The sequence below is a fragment of the Ovis aries genome, chromosome 16, assembly GCF_016772045.2.
Source record: "Ovis aries strain OAR_USU_Benz2616 breed Rambouillet chromosome 16, ARS-UI_Ramb_v3.0, whole genome shotgun sequence".
Taxonomy (NCBI): Eukaryota; Metazoa; Chordata; class Mammalia; order Artiodactyla; family Bovidae; genus Ovis; species Ovis aries.
The window spans coordinates 71,563,553-71,581,209 of NC_056069.1; the positions used below are offsets into that span (position 1 = coordinate 71,563,553).

At 54.4% G+C, this 17,657-nt stretch overlaps 1 protein-coding gene across 11 annotated transcripts in view; it reads right to left on the reverse strand.

Moving 5' to 3' along the window:
- CEP72 (centrosomal protein 72) overlaps positions 1–14,219 on the reverse strand; it is a 38,468-nt gene extending 24,249 nt beyond the window's left edge. For 2 of the 11 annotated variants that reach the window (XM_027980206.3, XM_027980205.3), the window contains exons 1-4: positions 14,120–14,219; positions 7,363–7,490; positions 6,331–6,523; positions 3,790–3,898 (exon numbers count right to left, since the gene is read on the reverse strand). In XM_027980206.3, coding sequence (XP_027836007.1) covers positions 3,790–3,898; positions 6,331–6,523; positions 7,363–7,490; positions 14,120–14,198 — 509 coding nt within the window. In that variant the 5' untranslated portion in view covers positions 14,199–14,219. Of the gene's footprint in view, positions 1–3,789; positions 6,524–7,362; positions 7,491–11,032; positions 13,373–14,119 lie in introns of those variants that run through there. The other 9 variants (XM_042233986.2, XM_042233982.2, XR_006056562.2 and 6 more) reach the window with 8 other exon arrangements.
- Positions 14,220–17,657: the final 3,438 nt, after the last annotated feature.

The following is a 17,657-nucleotide window of genomic DNA, read 5'->3' on the forward strand; positions in this document are numbered from 1 at the left end:
GTCGCACAAGGCTCATTCTCAGGGCACAATGGAATTAAACTTGTAATAAAATAAGTAACAGAAAGATAACTGGAAAATCTCAAAAAAAGGAAGATTAAACAACATATTCCCAAATAACATGAGTCAAAGAAATCTCAAAAGTATTCTGAACTAAAGTACTTCAAAATAAAAATATTTTCAACTAAATTAAAAAGAATAGACACCTCACCGAAATGTGTGGGACGCAGTGAGAGCAATGTGTGCAAGGAGATACATAATATTGAATGCACAGCAGACGCAGTACAACCCAGAACCAATAAGCAAAGCTTCCACCTTAGGGAACTAAGGAAGCACGTTAGATCCAAAGCAGGAGGGACAAAAGTAACAGTAAAATTTAGAGCAAAAATCAGTGAAGTTGGAAACAGGGAAAAAAGAAAATCAGCAAATCCAAAAGCTAGTTCTAAATTTAAAAAGAAAAATAAAATGGAAAAGCCTCTATAACAGGTTAACTGGGAACAAAAAGACACGTCCCTGACACAGAAATGAAGAGCAGCAGCACCACCAGACAGCCCATGGAGAGCAAGAGGGTAACAGAGAACTCCAGGACACTCTGCCCGCAGACGGGGCAGCCCGGATGAAACGGACCGTTCCTGGAAACACACCCTCTTCCAAAACCCACACCAGGACAAGTGGGCACCAAGAACAGACTTGTACCGATTATAGATCTTGAATCAATAATTGATAGCCTCCTAAAATACCAGGTCCAGACAGGTTCACTGGTCAATCCTACCAACATTCAAGAAAGAAACTGTACCAATTCTCTGTAAGACAGAGGGGAGACAGGGGGGTGCACCCTGACCTGTTCTATGAGGCCAGCATTACCGTGATGCAGAACCGGCAAAGACAAGGCAAGGAAACGACAGGCCCTTCACCTCCCACGAACACGGATGCAGAAGACCCCCAGCAAACACCAGCACCTTGAGGCCAGCAAGGTGTGGCAAGTCTGCGCCACAGCCGAGTGGGGCTTACTCCAGGTGTGTACAGCTGGCTCAACATTTGGAAGAAAGTCAGCGCGGCCCATCACATCAACAGGCTCAAGAAGAAGAGTCACATGACAGCATCAGTAAAGACAGAAAAAGTATCCGACAAAGTCTAATACCCATCCATGATAAACCGGTCAGTAAACTGGGCATCGATGGGAACCTGCTCCACTTGATAAAGAACACCGGCGGAAGCCCGCAGGTGGCGGCAGCCCTGGTGGGAGAGGCCCGCTGCCATCCCGCCAAGACCAGGAGCACGGCAGGCACAGCCCCGCTGCCCACGGCCTTCACACCGTCTGGATGTCCCAGCCAAGGCAGTGAGACGGGAAAAGGAAATTAACGGCATACATCCCCTAAAAAGGGATGCTGAAGTCCCAACACCCCACACCTCAGAGCACGACCTTATTTGGAAATAAGAGTCTTTACAGGGGTAATCGAGTTAAAATGAGGAAATTATGGGGGGCCCTCACCAATGTGACTGACATCCTTAAGAACGGGGAAAGCTGGACACAGGACAGACGGCACAATGGGGAGCTCTGTGAAAAGACGCAGGGAGAAGGCAGCCGCGGGGAGAAGGGCTGGAGGGAACGCTGGAGACGGGCAGCGAGCCATGGAAGCTGGAGCCACGGAACGGACTCCCTCTCAGAGCCCCCGGGAGGGAGCAGGGCTGATGGCTCCTGACTCCAGACTTCCAGCCTGAGAGGCGTGAGGCAGAGACTCCTGCTATCTTCAGCCGCCCTGTTTGTGGTGCTCCGTCACTGTCAGCTGCACACAAATCAAATGCTTTTATGTATTCTCAGCAATGAACAGCTGGAATTTCAAATTAAAAAGCCCAAATTAGCCTCAAAAGACCAACACACTAAAGCATCAGTCTAACAAAACATGTACAGCATCAAAGCAGGAAAACTGCAAACCTCTGATAACTTAAGTCAGAGACCTAAATACATGGATATTCCACGTCCATGGATACGAAGATTCAATAGTGTTAAGATGTCAGTTCCTTCTCATCTGTAATTCAACACAATCTCAATCAAAATTCCAGCAAGGTCTTTTGTGGATCCCGACAGGCTAATTCTGAAAGTCGTATGGAGAGTAACTGGCAATGCCACATAAAGGGGGACAAGGTCGCAGGACCGACACTGGGCGACTGGCAAACGCCCGTGGGTGTGGACGGGGCTCGAGAGCTCTGCGGGGTCTCTTTCTTCTGCAGGAGGCACCGACTTCATCGCAAGGGCTCCACCCGCAGGACCTCACCGCCTCCAACAGGCCCTGTCCCCTGGAGCCACTGAGTTGGGGTTGGGACCCCAGCATGAAAATCCGGGGCACACAACACTCAGACCATCCTGCAGGGTCAGTTAGCCGGGTTTGAAATAGGGATGTGAGGGGAGGGGAACTCCAAGCGAGGCAGCTGAGGGAAGACGAGATTCCCGGAATTTGGAACTGATCTTAAGATGTTAGAACACAAGTTGGCAAAGTATGGCCCACAGGTCAAATCCAACCCACTGCCTGTGCTGTAAATAAAGTTTTACTGGAGCACAGTCATTAGTTTACGCATTGTCTATCGTTGCTTTCATCTACATAGTCAGGGTTCAGAAGTTAAAACACAGATCATACAGCCCACGGAGCTGAAAACATTCTCTCCAGCCCTTTACAAAAAGAGCCAGCTGACCTCTGCGTTAGAGAAGCTTACAGACGAAGGTGTGTGATGCAAGAGAAAAGGAACTTCTGAAAGCTTCCGACAGAACAAAACGCCATCTAAGGAGGAGTAGATGACCTCACACATTACGGGCTAGGTGAACACCACTGACTGACTGACAGATTTAGAATCAACCAAACACATGAAGACTCTGCTTTCAGAACACACGTGCTACCACCCCGACAACCTCAAGTCAGACATAAAAGTGCAGACGGCAGGCGCTGGGAGGCGCTGAGAAGCCAGGCACAGGCTCCCACAGCCTGGCACAGCGAGTGTGAGCCCTGCCCTCAGAGCAGAGAAAGGAAGGGGGGCACCAGAGGGCGCGGGGCCCGAGAGCTGGCACCGCTGGGGTGCAAGAGGCGGCCCCAGAGCTGCCAGGCCTGTCAGAGCGCCCCCATCCACAAACAGCAGTGTCTGCCCCGGCCGAGACCAGGGAGGAACAAGCAGAATCTGGAAGCAGCAACCGCTGGAGAAGGGCCAGCGGCTGCCTGAGGGGTGGGCGGGAGCTGGGAGGCGGACCGCGGCTTCTCACCACAGGCCTTTCCTGCTACCTATCCGAGGTCAATCACCTTAACAACATTTCCAGCATTGGGTTGGCCAGAAAGTTCTTACCGTCTTACAGGAAAACTCAAACAAACATTTTGGCCAACCTAACACTGAAAAGTAACCTACAGACACTGTGATCAACAGGAAGAGAGTCTGTCCCAAGTGTCCGCGATCGCCAGCTGGCGGGGGCGTCTCTCCCAGCCCCACCACGCCCCCGCAGGCCTGGCCTCTCGGGCAATCCGCAGGCAGAGTTTGCATCTCCGGCTAATACAGAGGTTGGCATTCTTCTATGAACAATGAACACTCCTCAAGATGCTCAAACACCACTTCTGTTCATGGCCTTCCCTGATAGCTCAGCTGGTAAGGAATTCCCCGGCAATGCGGGAGACCCGGGTCAGGAAGATGCCCTGGAAAAGGGCAAGGCCACCTTGCTCCTGCTCTCTCGCCTGCGGAACGGCACTGCACAGCGCACGGGGCCACAGAGCTGGGCGAGACCGAGCGACTTCCGCTCTCACTTCCCGTTCATACCTTTCTTCTCTGAAAACAGATGGGAAGCTCTGCTTTGAGTCCAGTGAGTCCTCCGAACCAAAAAGCAGCTGGGACGCTCTCCGCTCACTCTCCCTCACGGGGCGGTCATCTACAGAGAAGACAGCAGGGACAAGAAGCAGGAGGCAGGTGCCAGGCCCCTCCACGGCGCGCCCGCCGGCTCCCATGGAGTAGGGCATCCGCTGCCCACCCGGCCTCTCACACACTTGACCAGGGGCACTGCCCTGCTCTGCAGCCCTCCCCTCTCCCGAGGGCCGACCCACCACAGGAGCCTGCAGATGCTGAGCGCGACCCCGGGGGCGGCAGCTCACGCCCGGCTTGAGCCTCAGGCGGGAAGGGAAACACACACCAAGTTCACACGCAGGCATGCCCTTCTCGCCTCCTCTTGACACATATCCTGGACGCTGGGCAAGGGCCCCAAACCACCCCTAGCAAGTGTCCCGAGGAGCCCAACACACCGGAGAGAACAGGCCCAGGCCACGTGCTGGCACCCAGGGCTCACCTCCTCGAATCCCGGGGACTGGAACAGGAGACAGAGCCAAGCTTAACCGTTTCCGCATGTGCCCTGGACCCAAGAAGACCTCCCGCATCCACAGCCACACCTCCTCACGAGTACCCGAGGGAGGCTGCCCTCCCAAACGCTGGAGGCTGGCCCTCAGGAACTTGTCGGGACCGCCCCAGAATTGCTCAGGAAGCTGAGCCCACAGTGCCCAGAGGCGCATGTCCCAGTGAGAAACAAGGACCAAGGTGTGGACTCTGCATGGCAGCCCCAGCCCCATGCGGGGTGCCCCCGGGAGCCCCCTCCATCCCCTCGGGGACTCCGTCCGCCACATGCCAGTCTGAGGCCTCCTGAGCTCTGCGCTCTCACGGCCTGGATGTGGCCTTCATGCCAACAACTCACAACTCTGCTTGCTCAGCCTGAACTTCACTGAGTCAGCACCATGCCCCTCGCTGAACTCAAGCTCCATGTGGCTAAGACCAGTGCAAACCCCTCTCACCCAGAACACACCCTCTCTGCACGGCAGCGGCCCCCAGGCCTGGCGAGGGCCTCTTCTGCTCCCGGCCAGAGCGCTTGGGTTACTCCCGCGGAGCTCCCACGGCACCCGGCGGGAGAGCGGGCCTTCCAAGAGCTCCAGGGTTCCCGGAGCACGGGCTCCAGCGACTCTCCTTTCTCATCTGAGTGCCGTTCAGACTGGAACAGCTCTGTAAGCTGGATCTAGAACTTTCATCACAAGTAGAAACTCATCATTTAAGACTGAAGGCTGCACAACCTTCAAGAAGGATTGTAATGCTTCAATAGTTTACAGAATGCTTACACAGTCAGCTAAGGACACAAGCGTTTAATCCTCCCAAATATCTAAAAACCAACATAACGTTTAAACCCAAAGTAGGTCTGAACAAACAGTGCGCCTCTGGGGGTCAGCGGCCCAGGCCCAGGCCAAAGTGGCCTAACCACGCAGCCAGGCTCCCTGGAGCCAGCGCCACCAGCCTGGGGACGAGGAGGTGCGCCAGGGCAGCAGGGCCAGGGTGCCCGCGAGAGACGCTCCGTGCAGCTGAGGGGGCAGAGCCGGAGTGTCTGCAGGTCCTGCAGACGCTGGACGGGCAGGAGCCACGGTCTGCCCACTGCCCAGCGTCTACCTGACAAGCGCTGCCATGTGGGTCTCATTTCATTATCTCAGCACCTGGGAGGTGGAGACACCCTGGAATCCCTCCAGCCTCCCCAAGCGGTCAAAGGCCCTCTGAGTGAGAACACGTGCTGATCACTGGGGGCACAGGACCACCACCCTCCAGTCAGACAGTCCTAACTGCCCTCAAGCGGCACTTCCACAGGAGGAACAGGCCCGAGACCCGAGGCCCTCCTTCCCCAGGGCCTGCGGCTGGCACACCCTCGGCTCCCGCTGCAGCGCCCGCCCTCCTCTGACGCGGGACGTGGGGCGCGGCCGGGTCGGCCAGCGGCGCCTGGGCCACAGTGCTCACAGCACAGCAGCTCCAGAGCGCCAGGATAGCGGGTGAGGGCTCCGGCCTCCCTGAGCACAGCGCTCCTGACCGGGCATGGCTGGTTGGCACCCTGGTAGCTCGTCCCGCAAGCCTGAGAGATTCGGTTCTTCCCGGGCCACAGTGGCAGCTGCACCTGCCAAGAGGCCCTCCCACGAGGCCCTCCCGCTCTCTCACGCTGTCCCCCGGGGCCTGAGCAGCACAGTACCTCTTGTTCCCATGCCCCAGGCGCAGGCAAAACCAGGCTGAATCCAGCCGTCCGGCTGAGCCTGGGACAACGCCCAGGAGGCCGTGTGAGGAAATAGACAGCAGAGCTCGAGAGCAGCTGGAGAGCCAAGCCAGCCCACACCTGCACCCCGGCCAGCCCGGCAGGCACTCGTGGCCTCAGAAAGTGGCTCCCTGCCACCTTCCCAGGCGGCTTTCCTGTGAGAGGAGGAAACCAGCTCCCCTCTCCAGAAAGGCCAGCAGCGCGATCGCCCCAAGAGCACGAGCGGGGCGCCGAGCGAGGCTGGAGCGCGGCCGGCCTACCCAGCTGCTGGAGACCCGGGAGCATGCGCACCACGAAGAGGCGGAAGTCAGACTCGCTCTTCGCCACGGGGTTCAGCCGCAGGTCCACCTCCGAGAGCCCCGCCAGGGAGTGGAGCCGGAAGACCTCCGCCAGCGAGGAGATGCGGTTGTAGTAGAGGTTGAGGCTCTCCAGCGCCGCCAGGCACTCGATGCCCTGCCGGGACAGACGCGCGGTGAGACGAGCGCTGACACGCATGTCGTCCGCACACACGCCCCCCTCCCCATCAACAGGCAGCAGGGCAAAGGTGAGCCCCATCGCGAGCGCTGCGCCCGGGCCGTGAGGCGGCCGAGCGGGTCAATCCCTGCGGGGCCTCACGCGCCAGCTGAGCGACGCATCAAACGCCACGCTTTCACACCCAGCCGCATCAGCAGAACCGCCGCTGCCCCCGCTTCACAGGTGAGGACTGAGTGCAGCCTGGACGAGATCTTGCACCAGACGCTAATGCGAGGGCAGGGCTCCCAACCAGGTCAGGGGCGCTGACAGACTCGCACTCCAGGCAAGGACGTCCTGCCTCCCTTTTTCCCCACCGCAGGCCCCGGCAGTTCCCACTCGCCATCGCCTGGTGACTTCCTGCGTCCTCTCCATCACCATCGCCTGCCGCGTCAGGCACGCGAGCCATTCAAGGGCCCAAGGTCGCTAACAGTCAGACACACACGGATGAGAAGTGCAGCGTAGATGCAGAGGACAGCTGATGCAGGATGAAGACGGGCACACACACGCTCATCTTTCGGGCCTTTTTTCCTTTACAGACACAGCCATCTTCATCAGAGCGCGGTGATTTCATGTTATAGTCGGAATACAATGTGATGCATAAGAAACCCAGCTCACAGCAAACACAGGAGAAGGAGCATGGCACCTACAGTCCCTTTACGTGTAGTTTACAAGTTTAGAAGCAGTCATAAAGCAGATTGCATTTTTTTCTTACCATAAATGTACTTGCCACTGCTATTACAGTAATAAATTTTCATTTAAGAAACAAACCTAAAACTTACCTCTAGACTAACCAAGGAGTTTCGTGAGAGATCTAGAGATTTTAGACCTGTTAAATTCATCAAAGAATTTCCCAGGTGAGTAATCTTTTCTTGATAAGTTCCCGGAATAGATAATGACCGAAGTTCAGCTAAGAATAGAAAATTAAGAGATTTTAACTTTATTATCTTACTGAAAATAAATTATTACAGTAATTTATTTTCCCTCCAAAACCCACTCACCAGGAAGCCCTCCTAAGGGGGCTGCCAGCCCACTGCCTCTAAGCCTCCAAGCAGGGATCACATCTGAAACCCTCTCAGGGGCTGACCTGAGGTCACGCCACTTTGGGTGAGGGCCAGCGGCACTTGGGGGGCACCACACACTTCTCTGGGACACATCTAGCAAGCACTCATAAGACAAATGTCACTACAAAAGCAGTGGCATTTGGAGGTGGTGATGGACAGGGAGGCCTGGCGGGCTGTGATTCATGGGGTCGCAAAGAGTCAGACGCGACTGAGCGACTGAACTGAACTGAACTGAACTGAACTGAATTTGGATACACCAAATATTTTCCTGGGAACTTTTGTTTTAAAAGGTTACACCAAATATTTTCCTGGGAACTTTTGTTTTAAAACACATTTTGATTAAACACAAAACTGGTTTTTGGGCTTCCAGTTTCAGACAAGACAGAGCAGACACATTTCACCCTATTCCTCCCATTAGACCTAAAAACCCTGGACAACAGCATGGGGAGCAAGTGCCTGGCAACTGAAGGGTGGGGGCGGAAGGCCAACCGTCTAGGGACCTAAAAAAAAGGGTCAGGCACCGAGGGTTGGTTTTGTTGTCTCCTATACATCCCAATCTGAATGCAAGAGAAGCTGGCCACCCAGAAATGCCCACGGACACCTACCAGGAGAGACGGGTAAGCCTGCTGTCCACTGTCAAAGACGGACAGTGATGGCCTTGCAGGACAGACTCCTGACAACCCCAGCCCCACTCCCACCCAGCGCCAAGGGAAAATCACGGACCTTGTACCCCTGGCCTTGCACAGTGGCCAGCACTGGGGCCGTGAGAGTGGACCTGACTACTGTCCTGGGCTGTCTGTAATGAGCCAGCCGTAGATGTGTATGGCAGGGGCCTGGCCACTGCCTCAGCAACCAGGCAGCATCCAGGCAGTGACAGAAGCGAGTAACAAGATTTAAACAGGAAGCAGAATCCCAATCAAAATGATCAATCAAAAATGATGAAGAACTAGGAAAATCTCAATCTGAATGAGAGAAAACAATAGACACCAATAATGAGATGAGATGAGAGAAACCATAATTATCTAACAAGGATTTTAAAGCAACTGATACAAACATAGTTCAATGAGCAAGTATGAACATGCTTTAAAAAATGAGAAAGTAGGGATTCTTGGCAAAAAACCAGAAGATACAAAGAAACAGAAATTTGAGAATTGAAAAATACAATAACTGAAAGAAACAAACACCAGGGGAGCAGCTTAGTAACAGAATGGAGACGACAGGAAAAAATTCAAAGAGAGTAAATGCAAAGATAAACAAAACTGTCCTATCTGACCAAGAGAGAAAAAGACTGAAAAATGAACAGAGCTTCCAGGTCTTATAGAAAAAGAGAAAGCAATCTAACATTCATGTCCTTGGGAACTCATGGAGTTCCAATTAGAGTTTCAAGAAGAGAAAAACAGCATGGCTTAAAAAAAAAAAAAAAAAAAAGAAGAAGTAACAGCTGAAAACTTTCCAAATTTGGCAAAAACACAAAAACCTACACATTCAAGAAGTTGAAAAAATACCACGCAGAATAAAGGCAAAAGCTAACATATCAGCATCAAAAACACTAACAGCAATGAAAGAATCCCGAGAGCCACCAGGGAGAAAGGCATCACCCAGAGGGAGAAGCAACCGTCACGGTCGGGAGTTACTCTTCAGAAGCCCTGGCGGCCTAAAGGAAACGCTCTCACAGTTTCCAATTGCTGAAAAAAAGAAGTTTCATCCTAGAAATCTATATTCTCCAATAACAGTCTTTATGACTGAAGGTGAAATACAGGTACTCTTAAATGAAGAAACATTAAGAGAACTTTTCACCAGCACACCTGCCGGAAGATAACTACTTAAGAAAGATCTTTAAACATTAAGGAAAGATAAAAGAAGGGAACCTGGGACATCAGGCATGAAGAAAGAAAAATGGAACAGGTGAACATGGGGGTACTGCTTCCTCCTAAGCTATTTAAACCGTCAGATGACTGTAAAAAGAAAACAGACCCATCATTACTGTGGTTCTCAGGTATGCAGATGAAATATCTAGACAAATCATGTAGTGGGAGAATAATGAAACCGAAATGGTGGTACACTTGCCGAGTACATCATGTGAAATGCTGGGCTGGATGAAGCACAAGCTGGAATCAAGATTGCCAGAAGAAATACCAATAACCTTAGACATGCAGATGATATCTGCATATATCATATAGGGTGGCTGCATTCCCTGGTGGCTCAGAGGGTAAAGCATCTGCCTGTGAGGCAGGAGACCCGGGTTTGATCGCTAGGTTGGGAAGATCCCCTGGAGAAGAAAATGGCCACCCACTCCAGTATTCTTGCCTGGAGAATCCCATGGACGGAGGTAGCCTGGTGGGCTACAGTCCATGGGACTGCAAAGAGCAGGACAGGACTGAGCGACTTCACTTTCGCGCAGACGACACCGCCCTGATGGAACGAAGTGAACAGGAGCTAGAGAGCCTCCTGATGGCGGTGAAAGAGGAGAGTGAAACAGCTGGTTTAAAGCTCAGCATTCAGAAAACGAAGATCATGGCATCCGGTCCCAGCACTTCACAGTAAGCAGATGGGGAAAAATGCAAACAGTGAAGAGACTTTATTTTCTTGGGCTCCAAAATCACTGAGGACGGTGACTGTAGCCATGAAATTAAAAGACACTTGCTCCTTGGAGGAAAAGCTATGACAAACTTAAGACAGTGTATTAAAAAGCAAAGCCATCACTTTGCTGACAAAGGTTCATATAGTCAGGCTACGGTTTTTCTAGTAGTCACGTACAGGTGTGAGAGTTGAACCATAAAGAAGGCTGAGCACCAAAGAACTGACGCTTTTACACTGTGGTGCGGGAGGAGACTCCTGAGAGTCCCGTGGACTCAAGGAGATCCAACCAGTCCATCCTAAAGGAAATCAACTCCAGATATTCACTGGAAAGACCGATGCTAAAGCTCCAATACTTTGGCCACCTGATGCGAACAGCTGCCTCACTGGAAAAGACCCCAGTGCTGGGAAAGACTGAAGGCAGGAGGAGGAGAGGACAGGAGAGGATGAGATGGCTGGATGGCATCGTGGGCTCCACGGGCCTGACTCTGAGCAAGCTCCAGGAGACACTGAAAGACAGGGGACCCTGGGCGTGCTGCCGCCCACTGGGCCTCAGAGCCGCACACAAGTGAGCAACCGGACGGCAGCAGCAGCAGCAACACGAGCGGTGGAGCCTCTATCTTCACCTGACGTGGTAAACCGTCCACACAAGGGAGCTGTGTTAAGTCACACAGACACGTATGCTGCAATATATGTGTTAGAGCAATGACTAAAAAGGTATCTGGAGAGACACGCTCAGAAATGTGACAGATAAACGAAACGAGAAAAGAATGCTCAAGGGAGGGAGGGAGGGGCTCCCCTTGTGGCCCACCTGGTGAAGAGTCTGCCGGCAACGCAGCAGACTCGGGTTCGATCCGTGGGTCGGGAAGGTCCCCTGGAGAAGAAAAAGGCTGCCACTCCAGCATTCTGGCCTGTAAATTCCATGGACTGTAGAGTCCGTGGGGTCGCAGAGAGTCGGACACGACTGAGGAAAAGGAAGGAAAGAGGAAACACAGAAAGGAAGGAAACAGGAAACGAAAGAAGAAAAACAAAGGGAGTAAACAGAGGAATAAGGAGCGGCACACGTAAGCCATATGCATACTGACAAGCGGTCTAGACTTACCATAACAGGGAAGCTTCCCTGATGACTCACATGGTAAAGAACCTGCCTGCAACGCAGGAGATGAGGAGCCAACGCAGGGTCCAATCCCTGGGTCGGGAAGACCCCCTGGAGAAGGGAATGGCTGCCCACTCCAGCATTCGTGCCTGGAGAATTCCACGGACAGAGGAGACTAGCAGACTACAGTCCATGGGGTCACAAAGAGTCGGATACAACTGAGCAACTAACATTTTCACACTGTAAAAGACAGAGGTTAGCAGAGATTGTGTATAGTGTATCCTGACTTCCCTGTTAATTCAGTCAGTGAAGAATCTTTCTGCTATGCAGCACTGCGGCCACCTCATGGGAAGAGCTGACTCATTGGAAAAGACCCTGATGCTGGGAGGGACTGGGGGCAGGAGAAGGGGACAACCGAGGATGAGATGGCTGGATGGCATCACGGACTCAACGGACATGAGTTTGAGTGAATTCCGGGAGTTGGTGATGGACAGGGAGGCCTGGCGTGCCGTGATTCAAGGGGTCGCAAAGAGTTGGACACGACTGAGCGACTGAACTGAATTGAATATCAGATAAAGTAGATGTCTCACTGTAGAAAATTGTCAGGAACACGGAAGAATATCACATATGCTACAAAGGTCACTCCAATATGAAGACATAAAAATCCTAAATATGTATGCACCAAATAGCAGTTTCAAGACACATCAAGTGGAAAGAGAAACGGACAAATCCACAATTACAGTTAGGGGTCTCAATACCTATCTCCTGGTAATTAAGAGCCTCACTGGACTGAAAATCAGCAAGGATGAAAAAGAACCGAGCAACGTAAGTCAACAGAACCAAACTGATGTTTATGCAACACTCCAGCCAGTGGCAGAGTACCCGTTCCTTCCAGCTGCACTTGGTACATACAGGCCAGATCCTGGGCCATAAAGCTGACCTCCACAAATTTAAAACAAGATCATACAGAGTGTTTTCTCACCATAATGGAATCATACCAGAATCAATAACAGAAAGAAAAAAAAACCAAACAACCTAGGAAAACCTCCAGTCACACAAAAAGGAAAAAACACATTTCTGAACAATCCATAGGTCTAAGAGAAAGTCAAGGGAAGTGCAAAAAACGCAGTGAACTGAATGAAAAGGCAACGAAACTTTTGGATGCAGCCAAAGTTGCGCCCACAGGGAAACTTACAGCACTAAAATAGAAGTCTCAAATCAGAAACCTAAATTTTCATCTCAAGAATCAAGAAAAAGCAAAACAAATGCAGAGCCGCAGGAAGAAGAAAATAACACAGAGCCAATGAAATGCAAAACCAAAAAACCTGTGAAGAAAGCCCGAAAGCTGGCTGACTGACAAGCGTAACAAAATCCATAAACCTCAAGAAAGACCAAAAAAGAGAAGACAGAAACGACCAATATCAGGAATGGAATAAGGGTATCACTACAGACCACACAGACATGAACAAGCTAATATGGAAATGCCACAAACTCTATACACATACATTTAACATGTTGGATGAAATCAGTTTTGCAAAACCCCACACAACCATAATTCACTTAAGATGAAGTCGATAATATGAACAGTTCTGTAACAACTGCAGACATCCTATCTGTAATTTAAAAGCTTCAAATACAGAAATTTTCAGGAGCGTAAGGTTTCGTTGGAAAGTTCTATCAAGCGAAAAAGAACTGGCACCAATTTTACAGAATCTCTTCTAGAAAACCGAAAAGGCACTTTACCCACGATGTCATGAGCTCGGTATTACCTTGATATCAAAACCAGACAAAAATTAAAAAACTAGCGCCCAACATCCGTCTTCAACACGAGTCCAGAGATCTCGGCCTGGGAGGGGCGAACGAGGCTTACCGCAGGAGAAACGAAGGTGCTTCAAGCTTTCGCAGAAAACCAACCTAATCCAGCTGACTAACCGGTGAAAGAAAACCCGAGCCGTCTTACCAGTTAACGCAAAAAACACCGCCGCAAAGGCTCCGCAGACGCGCCCCGGAGGAGCTCCCCTAGGACGGCGCGAGGGCCGGGCGGCCCCGCTCCTCGGGGGCCTCCGCTCGGGACCGCAGCCCGCCCGGCCCGCTCCTCAAGGCCTCCGCCCGGGACCCCAGCCCGCCCGGCCCGCTCCTCGGGGGCCTCCGCTCGGGACCCCAGCCCGCCCGGCCCGCTCCTCCAGGCCTCCGCCCGGGACCGCAGCCCGCCCGGCCCGCTCCTCGGGGGCCTCCGCCCGGGACCGCAGCCCGCCCGGCCCGCTCCTCGGGGGCCTCCGCCCGGGACCCCAGCCCGCCCGGCCCGCTCCTCGGGGGCCTCCGCCCGGGACCCCAGCCCGCCCGGCCCGCTCCTCGGGGGCCTCCGCCCGGGACCGCAGCCCGCCCGGCCCGCTCCTCAAGGCCTCCGCCCGGGACCGCAGCCCGCCCGGCCCGCTCCTCAAGGCCTCCGCCCGGGACCGCAGCCCGCCCGGCCCGCTCCTCGGGGGCCTCCGCCCGGGACCGCAGCCCGCCCGGCCCGCTCCTCAAGGCCTCCGCCCGGGACCGCAGCCCGCCCGGCCCGCTCCTCAAGGCCTCCGCCCGGGACCGCAGCCCGCCCGGCCCGCTCCTCGGGGGCCCTCTTCGCGCTCCCCGCGCCCCCGGCCCGCGCCCCCCAGCCCAGCCCTCTCCCCCGCCCCTCAGGCCTGGGGCGGCTCGGAGCCGAGCGGTCTCTTTCGACCTCTGGCCTGACCGGTCCTCCGCCACCGCAGCGGGAAGCTCGCGCCCTCCACCAGCGCCCCCCGCCGCCCGCCGCCCGGCGCGCACCCAGGTCGCAGTGAGGCGCCAGGCCGCTCTTCTCCCGGATCTTCTCCTCACACAGCACCAGCCGCCCGCCCGGCGCCATACTTTCAAACGGCGCGCACCTGCGCCCGCGCCTGCGCGCCGGGGACGCCACGGGCCGCGGGGCGGGGCGGGGCCGGGGGCGGTGCCAAGGGGCGGGATAGGGGCGGGATAGGGGCGGGATAGGGGCGGGGCTGGAGGGAACGGGCGGGGTCGAGGGCTAAGTGGGCGTGACCAAGGCTTGTAGGGCGTGGGGCTGAATGAAGGGGCGGGGCAGAGGGCGGGTGGGCGGAGCCAAGGCCCGTAGGGCGCGGGGATGTGGGTCTGGCCGAGGCAGCCTGGAGGCGGGGTTAGGGTTGGGGCCCACCCCAGGGCATACCTGAGTTCCCGCCCCACTTGGGGACCTCGCCTCACCAGGGCACCTGCCCCAGCTGGCGCACCTACCCACCCCCAGATTGGTCTGCATCCTGGGCTGCAGGCCCGCGGGTTCTGCCCGGGGTTGCGGCGGCTTACGCGGGGTCTCGGGGCTCTCCCGTCCGCCACGGCGGGTCGGGCTCTGCCCACGTCCGCAGTTTCCAGGTGACGAGCCTGGAGTCTGAACCCCGGGGGTCACGGTGTGTCGGGCTCCTTGGGCCTTTTGTGGACCGCCTCCAGGGAAGACCTGCATTCCCGTCTGTCTGACTCTGCCCCAGGCAGCCTGCGTCCTGGGGCTTCCCTTGCCCGGGTCTCCTGGTGCCTGGGGCGCCCCTGCAGCCACTCAGCCCAGATTAGCCTGGCTTGTTGGTAGCCTTTCCTGGCCTGTCACAGCCTGGGTGGTGGCACCTGGGGTGTAGAAAAGATTGTAGGGGCAGGTATAGCCACTGGTGTGGGGCAGTATGGCAGAGTGTAGCAGAGGTGTAGACAGAGCGTAGGGCAGGGTGTAGACAGGGGCTGTGCTCAGGAGGCTGGGGTGTGGGTCGCCTGCAGGGTACCAGAATCTCTCCTGAGCAGGGCGGGGCTTCACACCTGCTGGGCGCCCTGTGTCAAGTCATCTATGGAGACCAGCAAACACTCAGTGATACTTCCTAACTGCCCAGTGTCCCGCTTCCCACAAGACCATGGAGAGACTCTGGCACAGCCGAGGGCATGTGGTCACCAGCCGCGGCTACCTGAGTGGAGCTGGTGCAGCAAGGACGCTAGAAACAGCAAACATCCTGGCTTTCAGAAGTAAGCATGGGCAGACAAAAGGCTTCTGTCACTGATTGCCTCCCCTGCAAAAGCAGCTTGTCAGTCAGGGCACGACCCACACTCCAAACACCACTGCTTCCTCCTGATGCCAGTCACTTCAGGTCGGGCAGCCCAATCCTGAGTCCTCTACAGATTTCTAGAACATTCCAGGGAGGCTTCCAGGGCCCTCAGCCTTGAGCCCCAGCCCACAGGGTCAGTCCATCCCAGGGAGAAGCTGGCCACAGAGATGGGGACCTGAGGATAAGCCCATAGCAGTCACGTGCTGGGCAGTCAGAGGGGTCCTGCAGGGCGTTGGTGGCCTGGGATGCCTTGCACTTTTCCTGCCCTTTATCTGGCCTTGGCTGGACGGTGGGGGGCGGGAGGAGGCAGGGCGAGCACCTGTGGCCTGGCCGTGGGCCCTGGGAACCGTGACCTGTTGTATCAGTGTCTCTCCACCCTGGGGTGGACGCCAGCACGGTCACTCCACCTCCGAGGAAACACCAGCTGGCTAGGGGCACCTGGACCAAGAATCAGACTTGAGCTCAGCCCAGGGGTGCTTCTGCACCAGGCCCTCCACACGGGAGGCACGGAGCCATACAACCCCACCTCCACTCCACTGAACGCCTCAGGCAGCCCGAGCTCCAACTCAGGCGGCCATTCCCCTGCCAGATGGCAGGGAACCCCTGGTCACGTGCAAAGCATCACCCAGCGGCCAGGGCTCTGGGGCCTCACCCGTCAGGCAACAGGATCTGGTCAAGGACAGCTGCCCACTGGTTCTTGTGCTCATTCGTTCATAAATGTTGAAAGAAAGAGCCCTTTCCCAGCAGTTTTTATACACAATGTCAACACCAATATGTGTGAATGCATCATTTTGCCAACTGGCCTGTATCCAAAGTGTGGCATACGATGGGGTGTGATGATGCCTGCAGCTGTTTGGAAGGTGAACAGGATTGAGAGTGGGCAGGGGCTCATGTAAACATCTTACTATCATGACTACCTCAACTGAACACAGAACGGAGTCTGTGTTCACACGTGCCTGTAAATGCTTATATCCAACTGAGCCTTCAGTGAAGATGCAAGTAACCCACTGGCCTCAGGAGCTATCGGGGGATCTGACGTAAGGACAGCCGGCTAGAATCCCTAAAGTGGGCTGGGCTCTGCTTGGCTGGCTGGCAGCCAGACCTCTCTCCTGGACACTTGGCCACGCAGCTCGGCTCACAAGGCAGGGCTCCTTCCTGGCTTTGTCCAGCTAGAGACCCTGCCCTGCCCACAGAGTCACAGCCCTAAGAGCCCCCTGTTCTGCTGACCTGGGTGGACCGTCCCCAGGGCTCCTGAGCCGCCTCTGTGCCCACCTATGCTAGGTGAGGGGGTAGCTGAAGCCAGCTTTTCCCTACAGTTCCTGACACCTAAAAGCCTGAGTTCCATTCAGCCGCTCAGTCGTGTCCGACTCTGTGACCCCACAGACTGCAGCACGCCAGGCGTCCCTGTTCATCATCAGCTCCCGGAGTTTACTCAAACTCATGTCCACTGAGTCAGTGATGCCATCCAACCATCTCATCCTCTGTCATCCCCTTCTCCTCCTGCCTTCAATCTTTCCCCAGAATCAGGGTCTTTTCCAAAGAGTCATCAGGTGGCCAAAGTATTGGAGTTTCAGCTTTAGCATCAGTGCTTCCAATGAATATTCAGGACGGTTTTCCTTTAGGATGGACTGGTTGGATCTCCTTGCAGCCCAAGGGACTCTCAAGAGTCTTCTCCAGCACCACAGTTCAAAAGCATCAACTCTTCAGTGCTCAACTTTCTTTGTGGTTCAAAGAACCATGTCCATGTATGACCACTGGAAAAACCATAGCCTTGACTATACAGACCTTTGTCGGCAAAGTAATGTCTCTGCTTTTAAATATGCTGTCTAGGTCGGTCATAGTTTTTCTTCCAAGGAGCAAGTGTCTTTTAGTTTCATGGCTGCAGTCACCATCTGCAGTGATTTTGGAGCCCAAGAAAATAAACTCTGTCCCTGTTTCCATTGTTTCCCCATCTATTTGTCATAAAGTGATGGGACCAGATATCATGATCTTAGTTTCCTGAATGTTGAATTTTAAGCCAACTTTTTCGCTCTCCTCTTTCACTTTCATCAAGAGGCTGTTTAGTTCCTCTTCATTTTCTGCCGTAAGGGTGGTGTCATCTGCATATCTGAGGTTATTGATATTTCTCCTGGCAATCTTGATTCCAGCTTGTGCTTCATCCAGTCCAGCATTTCTCATGATGTACTCTGCATATAAGTTAAATAAGCAGAGTGACAATATACAGCCTTGACATACTC